The sequence below is a fragment of the Salmo trutta genome, chromosome 24 (genome assembly GCF_901001165.1).
Source record: "Salmo trutta chromosome 24, fSalTru1.1, whole genome shotgun sequence".
Classification (NCBI taxonomy): domain Eukaryota; kingdom Metazoa; phylum Chordata; class Actinopteri; order Salmoniformes; family Salmonidae; genus Salmo; species Salmo trutta.
Genome location: NC_042980.1, coordinates 31,988,551 through 31,999,983, shown reverse-complemented (window position 1 = coordinate 31,999,983; position 11,433 = coordinate 31,988,551). Strand labels below are relative to the sequence as shown.

At 41.4% G+C, this 11,433-nt stretch overlaps 1 protein-coding gene across 4 annotated transcripts in view; it reads right to left on the bottom strand.

Annotated features, from left to right (window-relative positions):
- Positions 1-3,611: 3,611 nt before the first annotated feature.
- LOC115161116 (radixin) overlaps positions 3,612-11,433 on the bottom strand; it is a 51,829-nt gene continuing 44,007 nt past the window's right edge. For all 4 annotated transcript variants that reach the window (XM_029711870.1, XM_029711871.1, XM_029711872.1 and 1 more), the window contains 5 exons: positions 11,014-11,144; positions 7,756-7,916; positions 6,851-6,943; positions 4,808-5,017; positions 3,612-4,502 (listed from right to left, as the gene is read on the bottom strand). In XM_029711870.1, the coding sequence (XP_029567730.1) occupies positions 4,338-4,502; positions 4,808-5,017; positions 6,851-6,943; positions 7,756-7,916; positions 11,014-11,144 (760 nt within the window). In that variant the 3' untranslated portion in view covers positions 3,612-4,337. The remainder of the gene's footprint in view (positions 4,503-4,807; positions 5,018-6,850; positions 6,944-7,755; positions 7,917-11,013; positions 11,145-11,433) is intronic.

Below are 11,433 nucleotides of genomic sequence, written 5' to 3'. Positions count from 1 at the left end.
TGCACTGTTCGTTTAAACATTTTTTTTTATGTTGTTGTTTTTTTACGAATGAATGTGTTAATTTATTTGTCCCTTTGTCATTTTCATTATGAGTAAGAGTATTTTAGTTAAAGTGGGTATCATTACAAGAGAAGACATCTGGTGTAACCATCCAGACAGACAGACAAATAACGCTGCACTGTAACTTCAGTCTGTGGACAGGGTATTTCTAGCCTCTACCTCCTGGCTTAGAATCCATTGCAAGTTGTCACTATCGCTCAGTGAATAGAATAAATAGTTAGGCAATGACACCTCTGTGCCTTACTCACACACAGCAGTCCAAAACACTGGACTTGTGTTGCCAAGGTAACCTGACCACCACATACTTTAGTGAACAAAAGAATGCCTCTCCTCGTTGATACAAATTGTATCCTATTAACTTAAACCAGATCATTGTTTTATATGAGAATATTTATACAAAAGGTATTTTGAGTATATGTGCCGTAACTGGTCACATTTGTTATTGTTCTAAAATATACTGAACAAAAATACAAACGCAACATGTAAAGCATTGATCCCATGTTTCATGAGCTGAAATAAAATATCCCAGATATTTTCCATACGCTCAAGAAGCATATTTCTCTCAAATGTTTACATCCCTGTTAATGAGCATTTTTTTTGCCAAGATAATCCAGATGTGGCATATCAAGAAGCTGATTAAACAGCATGATCATTACACAGGAGCAACTTCGCTGCGGAAAATAAAAGGCCACTAAAAATGGGCAGTTTTGTCACACAACACAATGCCACAGATGTCTCATGTTTTGAGGGAGCGTGCAATTGGCATGTTGACTGCAGAATGTCCAATAGAGCTGTTGCCAGATAATTGAATGTTAATTTCTCTACCATAAGCCACCTCCAATGTTGTTATCTTTTTGTTCAGTATATATTTTTGGAGTTTTTTAAATTGTGTTTTAAGAAGTATTTGTGAAAGAAAAGGGCATCAAATGCAATTTCTTCAAACTACTGTACTGTGATTGATGATCAGTATACAGAGAGGACAGAAAAAGGTATGTGATATCCGGGTTCCGTGGGACGTCCCTACCCCATTGAAGTTGACATTTTAAATGGTTATGGTTTGGGTTAGGTAATGGTTAGGATGGGGGTGAGGGTTTAATAAGGTAGGGATGTCCCAAGAATTCCGGATAGCACTGATCGACAGGAAAAGGTGGGTTGTTTTATTATTGTTGAACTGAAATTGTGTTGTGTGGTCTCAGTCATGTGAGTGTGACTGTGGGGGTCAGCTTTACGGTGAAGCCAGGATTTATTTCTTCACCATCAGCCTCTATTGACAGTCATGATCTTACTCTTAATATATTTCTGTACTGTGGTTCTCAGCTCTCTCTTCAAACTAAGGCTATCCCTTCAGAGGATCAGTGGAACACCGCTGACTTGACAAAGACAGTACTTAGTCTCTGGAACCAGTTTCTCAACATGACAACAGCCAAAAGTGCATTTTCTTTTGCTGAGCAACATCTAGCACCTTTCTAGGGCACTATGTGCCAGTGTGCTCTGGTGTGTGGCAGAGTATTAAATGCCTCTACATGGATATCTGATGATAGTCTGAACCATGTTCAGTTAAAAAAAATGTAATATTTTTCCATATTCAGATTTTTTAAAGAGGTGTTTTTGGAATTCTGTGTGATGTGTTAAATTTTTTATCAGCATTAAGATATTTGAGGGGAATTGTTTGGGTGGTTTTCCTCAGTGTCACTGGATATGGCCTGTGCTGTACTCTACTGTTCATCTCTGGTATAATGAAACACCCTTTGAGGTTACTTGTGTTCAGTTTGCAGACAGTGTATGTATACTGTGTGTTAGTGGAGGCTGCTGAGGGGAGGACGGCTCCTAATGATGGCTGGATGGAATAAATGGAATGGCATCAAACATGGAAACCATGTGTTTGATACCATTCCACTTAATCTGCACCAGCCATTACCATGAGGCCGTCCTCCCCAATTTAGGTGCCACCAACCTCCTGTGGTATATGTGCTGGTTTTTGTATACAGTACTTGGTTGAATTTCTTACACCAATTTTTTGTATCATTTTGGAATTTGGTTCATTTTATTTTATTTCATCTGACTGGTTAGTATATTATTCTATTTGACTGTTTGTTTCATTGTGTCAGTCTGTATCCAAGGCCTACAATTCAGGTTTTAAAAACAGTTTGTCAGACACTTCTCCAAATACCATGTATAATTTATTTAAATATTCATCCCTGTTGTGCTTTAAATCCAACATAATTTGTGCTACAATAAAACTGTTAAATCTAATAAATGCCTTATAAAAGTGCAAAGAATAAGGTTGGGATGCAGTATTCCGTCAGGGACCAAAGCAATTGGCAAAATGATAGGGTTAGCCTATGTTATGTATGTATTATGATGATCCTCTCTTCACAGGTCAACATGGGTCATTTCAAGCCAAAATGTAATGGAGGAAAATGGAGAAGTGTGACCTGATGTGATGTTGATGTAATTGCCTTTGTGACTGTACTGTATGTGAATGGTGGGGACAACGCATGTTAAAACAATGAGCTTTAAGTACCGTAACCCCAGAGCACGTGACTCTTTATAATACTCTGGCCTGTGTAGCAGTCTTACTTGCTGATTCAGGGAACTGAGGCCAAATGGAAAATGTTGACTCCTTATGAGTTATGAATAATAAAGCAATAAAGCCTTACTCAAGCTTTCGGGTGGTGACGATGAGTCTTTTTCGTGGGGAAAGGAATGGGTTAGCTGCCAAAATTGTTCAGGTTAATTTAGATACAGTAGAATGCTAGTGAGGCATGTGTGTATCAAAATGTGATAATCCAATTTCAACACTGGGGGCATATGTCAGACATGTACTGTAACCTACACTGATTGGGATGACAGTTAATAAGAAGTTTGTCACTTCAACATCATGATAATTATGCTAGACTTTCCTCCACTTTTACATGTCAATCCAAATAGGCCTACCTGAAATATTCTTCACAACTTTTATATCTATTTTTTTATTGTCATACTGAACGGAATGTCTGAAGATGATGCATACATAAATCAACTCTGACATCTGAAATTACATTTCAAATCAAACAGTTGTTACATTTCCTGTGGTGATGAAGTTCATTGAATGACCTAGTGTGTTGTCATCCACAACACTATATAAAACACTACACATGTACTTTGGAAGGGTTACCGCCACGTTAGAGTTATGGGTTTCACTTAAATGATTTGACATCTAGAAGAGATCGGTACACACTGTACTGTGGTTGACATGACTATTTTACCTAGTCTTAGAATTCCCAGACTGGAACACTGGTTACATTGTGGGAGGCAACCCGTCGGTCTAGACTAGAGAGACTGTTTTACCAGTTGTAGGAGGAGCTGATGATTTAGACCACTAAATTGTCTAAGGTGGTTGTATGGTTATTTTCCCTTCACTCATTCTTAAAATGCCTGGAAGGTGATTCATCTGGAATGTTCAAAATAAACAGTTCCTCATACCACTCCATCCATATCATTTTGAACTGCTGCCTCCCTCCCATCCTACCCTTATCCGACCTGGGATAAATACTTTCACTGACTGGAAGTAAGCAATATACATGGATTCTTTATTGTGGACCAAAATGTATGTTAACAAAACCTTCAATGGACGGTGAACAACACATCAAACGTATAGGTTAGAAGGGACAAATAAAATGCTGTGTTCAAATTCTGGAGGAATTAAACCACTGGTTCAACATCAGCTAACCCATGACTAGAGCACAGCTAATTCACCACAGTTAAATATGAAACCAAAACTAAAGTAATGTAAATGAAATGAGACAAATAAGGCAGTTTTTTAAGAAAACCATTTAAATACTTGATGACAAACAAAAAAAGTAAAGTACGGTATTTAAAGCTTTACATACAAGCTTGCCAACAACATCAAAAAGCTACAAATGGCAATTCTCTCAATAAAAGCAAGATATTCACCAATTTCTCTCTACATTATTTTTAAAAATCCATTCTTACATCAGACATGCAAGGGCTAAATTATCCTTTGCTCAAGGAGAAGTTCATTTCGGCAGGATATGTTACTTGTCATTGTAGATTGGATGATTCCAGATGTGGTTGGTGGAGCTCTAAGCATGGAGCGGTTTGATTGGCCAACCGCTAGTGGGCAGAGCTTTGGCAAGGCGTAATGGGTGGGACATTGAATCCACACACCTCTGGCCTTTTTGCAAGTAGGGATTTGGGGGAACGGGGTGGGAACGGGCAGGTTCGGCTGTACAAGAAAGTGAGCTGTTGTCATGGCAACGCGAGGGCGCAGTCTCTTACATGGACTCGAACTCGTCAATGCGCTGCTTGGTGTTGCCCTGTCGGATCTGGCGCAGGGTTTTGTACTTGTCCCTCCCAGCCTTCACGTTCTCCGCATGTAGCATGTCATTCTGGGTCTTCTTGGTGTCATCCCTCGCCTGAGCCAACTCTGAACTCAGAGCCTGACAAAGAGGGAGAGGGGAAAACAGAGAACACTTCATTTTGACAGTTGCAGACAGATGGTGTATTGTTCAACATATTATCAGCAAACTGTTGATCTACTAACCCCAACACTAGCCCTAGGCCTAAACATAACCCTACATTTATTTTGCAGTCGATAGCTACAAGCATTTCGCTACACCCACAATAACGTCTGCTAAATATGCGTGACCAATAAAACAGTATTTGATTTTTATCTTGTTGACAGTTTGAGCCTGTAGGGGTCTATCCATCCTAATGAAGTGAGGCCACGTCTTCATTAGCCTACCTGCAGCTGTTTCTTGACGCGTTCGTTCTTCTGGGCCTCTGTGACACGATCCTCCTCGCTGCGGTGGCTGGTGACCCCGTCACTGTGCAGCTCGGTACTGCCTTCTGCGTTCGTCTCATCTTGCTCATCGTGCTCCGGCGCCGGGGGTGATGACATCACAGACTTCAGCTCCTCTTTAGTCTTTTCCAAGTCTTCCTGGGCTGAGATGGCCTGGCGGGAGGGTTAATGTGGGAATAACTGATTGTCACTTGGCGTTCAATAAACTACTCATCTATTGTATCATATATAACAATCATACAGTACTGACACATTTCAATATTCTATTTGGAACAGGCAACACAAAAACATTCTTGCTCACAAACTCATACACCAACACATTTCAAGACAACTTTGTCAAAAGACAGGGACCCCTGTATTTAAAGTGCATGCCGGTGTGGGACCTGAGTAGACCAGAGACTTTTCAAAAACAATAAAACACTCACGCAGACACACACATACTAAACTAGGGGTTAACGTGCAAATAAGGGACACAATTACATTTTAAAAACATCTTGTTCTGGCTCACGCACACAATTTCAACCTCAGCTCTTACTCATACATATACTGAACAAAAATAAACGCAACATGCTACAATTTCTAAGATTTTACTGAGTTACAGTTCATATAAGGAAATCAGTCAATTTAAATAAATTCACTATGGATTTCACATGACTGGGAATACAGATATGCATCTGTTGGTCACAGATACCTTAAAAAAAAAAGGTAGGAGCGTGGATCAAAAAAAGTCAGTATCTGATGTGACCCCTATTTGCCTCATGCAGCGCGACCCATCTCCTTTGCATAGAGTTGATCAGGCTGTTGATTGTGGCCTGTGGAATGTTGTCCCACTCCTCTTCAATGGCTGTGCTAAGTTGTTGGATATTGGGGGGAACTAGAGCATACTGACGTACATGTAGATCCAGAGCATGTTCAATGGGTGACATTCCTGGTGAGTATGCAGGCCATGGAAGAACTGGGACATGTTTAGCTTCCAGGAATTGTTTACAGATCCCTGCGACATGGGCCATGCATTATCATGCTGAAACATGAGGTGATGGCAGCGGATGAATGGTACGACAATGGGCCTCAGGATCTCATCACGGTATCTCTATGCATTCAAATTGCCATCAATAAAATGCAATCGTGTTCCTTATCCATAGCTTATGCCTGCCCATACCATAACGCCACCTCTACCATGGGGCACTCTGTTCACGTTGACATCAGCAAACCGCTCACCCACACAATGCCATGCACGTGGTCTGCGGTTGTGAGGCCGGTTGGACGTATGGTGAAATTCTCTAAAATGATGTTGGAGGCGGCTTATGGTAGAGAAATTAACATTCAATTATCTGGCAACAGTTCTGGTGGACATTCAAAATTTGAGACATCTGTTGCATTGTGTTGTGTAACAAAACTGCACCTATTAAAGTGGCCTTTTATTGTCCCCAGCACAAGGTGCACCTGTGTAAAGATCATGCTGTTTAATCAGCTTCTTGATATGCCACACTTGTCAGGTGGATGAATTATCTTGACAAAGGCGAAATGCTCACTAACAGGGATATAAATACATTTGTGCACACAATTTGAGAGAAATAAGCTTTTTGTGCATATAGAACATTTCTGGGATATTTTATTTCAGCTCATGGAACATGGTACCAACACTTTACATGTTGCCTTCAAATTTTTGTTCAGTGTACATTAGATCTTATGAATGCTGTTAAATTATTTGGTTTGAGGGCATACAGCCCCACACATTTTGATACAGACACTATTATTTATGTGTCAGTCCCAGGGGGCAGAGCAGTGGAGGCTGCTGGGGGGAGGACGGCTCATAATAATGGCTGGAACTGAGTGTTCTGGCTGGAATGGAGTGAATGGAATGGTATCAAACACATGAAAACGATATGTTTATGTTTGATACCATTCCATTAACTCTATTCCAGACATTATTATGATCCATCCTTCCCTCAGTAGCCGCCACTGGATCAGAGAGGTAGCCGTTACTTTGTGCTGCCATTCAGTCGCCTCCTCTTCCTTCTTCCTCTTGGCCTCTTCAAGCAGAGCGATTTTGGCAGTGAATTCTCCTAGCTCAGCGGCCTGCGAGAGACAAGCATAAAGCACTCTTCTGTCAGACACACACACCAACACACTGGCCACCAGACTGCAAGAGCTGTCCATGGCGCCCATGAGGTTTAATGGGCCAACCAATATGAAAATGTGATTGCCACATGGTTCCGTGCATTATTACATACAGCCGGAAATAACTTTTGGATATTAGAGCGGTGTTAACTCACCACCATTTTGTTTTACAAGCATTTTGCTACACCTGCAATAACATCTGCTAAATATGTGTATGCGACCAATCAAATTTGATTTGATGTGGAAACAGCTACATGAGCAATAAGCCTACTGTCAGTCATTTGGAGCTATAAGCCATTACTAGAGCTATGGGATTCCAGGTTAAATACCATGAGGAACAACCAAATCACCTTTGGAATACACGTCGTGAAAGCATCCATACATTTTGTGTAAGCAAGGGAGGTGTTTACAAAAGGTCAGTCAGTGCCACTCATTTACATAGAACCATATGTATTGACGTGATAATAACTTAGCAGGTACAGTGCAGATATGTTGTAGGTTAGAGTGTTTACAAAGGTTTTAGTGTGTTGGACAATCCAGAAGAGACCGATGACTTAGAGAATTGCTGTATACCTGTCTACAGTAGGTATATGTACATGGTACATCCTTCCTTCAGGTAATCAATCAATAGGAAGTCGAGTAGGGTGTCTATTATATTGCATTCATCAGTCATTTAATATAAAATCTGTGATTTCTTCAAGGAAGGAAGGAAAGAAGGATGCACTGAAAGTATGTCAACGTGGCCCTGATCGAAAGTGGTGAAGTGTTACCAGTTGTTCCTGGTTCTTCATCTGGTCAGCGGACTGTTTAGCCAGCGCTGCCTTGGCCTCCTCAGCTGCCTGTCTCTCTCCCTCCAACCTTTCCGCCTCCTCCTTCGCTCTCTTCCTCTCCTGGTCCAACTCCAGGGCCCTGCGCGTCTGCTCCTCCAGCTCTGTATGAGTGTGCACAGACAGACACACACAATTACTGATTACAACAATGTACTGTATAACAAATATACTCAGATCTTAGCGAGAGTTGCACCTGTAGCGTCTGCTTCCAACTCACACTCAAATACATAGATCCCCTGAACGCAGCTCACTCTCCAGATCCCAATCACCAGAATTCTAATCACCTATTCACACACCTGTATGTCATTATCACACACTATTTAGTTCAGTTCTTTGCACCCCATCATTGTGAGGTATTGTTTATTTTGTGACACACTTCTATTCGGAGCGCTGTTTTTCCCGTAATTGAAACCTCCCGAGTTTGATAGTTTTTGCCTGCCTCACTAACGACGCCTTTTGCCTATTCCCTGCCTGTACTTTTGCCTATTCCCTGCCTGTACTTTTGCCTATTCCCTGCCTGTATTTTAGCCTATCAGATTTCCTGTTGTCTACCTATTGCCTGATCTCCCGGACGATGTTACTAGCCTTTCCCCTGCCTGTACTGTTGCCTTTTTGGACCCCCTGTGTATGACCTTCTGCCTGCCCCTGGACCCAGCTACCTGCCTCCTCCTGTGGTCCTTTACTAATAAACACCTGCTGCGCCCTGCACTTGAAACCAGCTCTCTGTCTCCCATCGTGTTCATTACAGCACCCATCTTTCCTGACACACATTCACACATTCATCTCATGAAACACAAGAGGAGGACTTGAATAATCTCCCATGGAACACCAGTGTTTATATAGGGAGACAGAAAGATACCTCTGAGAAAGGCCTGACCTATATTTGATGAGAGCATTTCTAGAGGCAACATTCTGTAGAAATAAATCATTCTGATTCTGATGGGAATGGCCCTTTTGGGATCAAATCATTTTTTATCTCAGCCAAGCAAATAAACTCCTGTCTTTTACCAACAGAATGGATATGCAGTGATTCTTTAGATCTGCCGGGGATTTCAGGGCTGTAGCCAACTCTCTCCCTCCAGCCCTTCACTATGTAAATACGCCCCAGGTGTGTTCTGCCCTTTTCGGTTATGATGGTCGTGGTGCTACAAGTCAAGGGCCAACACAATAGAGAATGAATGTTCATGTCCCCCTCCCTGTAACATGATAAAACAGATAGCAGTCCTCCTATGGTCTCTAAATAATAGCCCATTCCTTACTCCAAGGTGTTGGTTGCATGGTAACCTATGACATTTAAAATAAGTGAGATGATGCAAATCAGTCCCATTTACATTGTTCCTCTGAAGTTGAATCCTTTGTTTGTGTGTGTGTGCGTATGTGCGTGTGTGTAATGCATGTGCATGTAATGTCTGTACATGCATGTAATGTATGTGTGTGTGTGTGTGTGTGTGTGTGTGTGTGTGTGTGTGTGTGTGTGTGTGTGTGTGTGTGTGTGTGTGCGCGTGTGTATATGTGCGTGTGTAATGCATGTGCGTGTGTGTAATGTACGTGTGTGCGCGTGTGTGTGAGTGTGTGTTGAGATGTACAGTTGAAGTCGGAAGTTTACATACACTTACGTTGGAGTCATTAAAACTCGTTTTTCAACCACTCCACAAATTTCTTGTTAACAAACTATAGTTTTGACAAGTCGGTTAGGACATCTACTTTGTGCATGACACAAGTACTTTTTCCAACAATTGCTTACAGACAGATTATTTCACTTATAAATTCACTGTATCACAATTCCAGTGGGTCAGAAGTTTACATACACTAAGTTGACTGTACCTTTAAAAAACTCGGAAAATTCCAGAAAATGATGTCATGGCTTTAGAAGCTTCTGACAGGCTAATTGACATAATTTGAGTCAATTGGAGGTGTACCTGTGGATGTATTTCAAGGCCAACCTTCAAACTCAGTGCCTTTTTGCTTGACATCATGTACAAATCAAAATAAATCAGCCAAGACCCCAGAAAAAAATTGTAGACCTCCACAAGTCTGGTTCATCCTTGGGAGCAATTTCCAAACGCCTGAAGGTATCACGTTCATCTGTACAAACATCATGGGACCACGCAGCATCATACCGCTCAGGAAGGAAACGCGTTCTGTCTCCTAGAGATGAACGTACTTTGGTGCGAAAAGTGCAAATCAATCCCAGAACAGCAGCAAAGGACCTTGTGAAGTTGCTGCAGGAAACAGGTACAAAAGTATCTATATCCACAGTAAAACGAGTCCTATATCGACATAACCTGAAAGGCCGCTCAGCAAGGAAGAAGCCACTGCTCCAAAACCAAAAGCCAGAATACGGTTTGCAACTGCACATGGGGACAAAGACTACTTTTTGGAAAAAATGTCCTCTGGTCTGATGAAACAAAAATAGAACTGTTTGGCCATAATGACCATCGTTATGTTTGGAGGAAAAAGGGGGAGGCTTGCAAGCCGAAGAACACCATCCCAACCGTGAAGCACGGGGGTGGCAGCATCATGGTGTGGGGGTGCTTTGCTGCAGGAGGGACTTGTGCACTTCACAAAATAGATGGCATAATTGAGAAAGGAAAATTACGTGGATATATTGAAGCAACATCTCAAGACATCAGTCAGGATGTTAAAGCTTGGTCACAAATGGGTCTTCCAAATGGACAATGACCCCAAGCATACTTCCAAAGTTGTGGCAAAATGGCTTAAGGACAACAAAGTCAAGGTATTGGAGTGGCCATCACAAAGCCCTGACCTCAATCCTATAGTTGTGGGCAGAACTGAAAAAGAGCGTGCGAGCAAGGAAGCCTACAAACCTGACTCAGTTACACCAGCTCTGTCAGGAGGAATGGGCCAAAATTCCCCCAACTTATTGTGGGAAGCTTATGGAAGGCTACGCGAAACGTTTGACCCAAGTTAAACAATTTAAAGGCAATGCTACCAAACACTAATTGAGTGTATGTAAACTTCTGACCCTCTGGGAATATGGTGAAAGAAATAAAAGCTCAAATAAATCATTCTCTCTACTATTATTCTGAAATGTCACATTCTTAAAATAAAGTGGTGATCCTAACTGACCAAAGACAGGGAATTTTTACTCGGATTAAATGTCAGGAATTGTGACAAACTGAGTTTAAATGTATTTGGCTAAGGTGTATGTAAAATTCCAACTTCAACTGTAGATACCTTTCTGGGCCTTTAGCGTCTGTTCCTCAATCTGTCTGAGCCTCTCGACAAGCTCGTCCTTCTCCTTCTCTATCTTTGCCCTCTCCTTCTCTGCATGCTCTCGTTTTCTCTTCTCGTTCTCTAGTTGGGCTCTGTAAAACAAAAGAGACATAGTTCAGTTGATGAAAATGCCTGGGCTAATAATATATTCAAATTAAATTAATAGGTGAATATCTTACTCATATCATTCAATATCAAACTATATTTTGATGTGTAAAATATGATCACAACACAGGTACAACTTTCTGCAACTTCAAGATGATTTACAAAAAGGTAAGACACAAAAATGCACATAAGAGCAATACAGCTCATTGGACACACGAGCGCAGCTGTCAGGATGGTGGATCGGGCTAATATTTCCATTGCATTTCTGTAATTCCC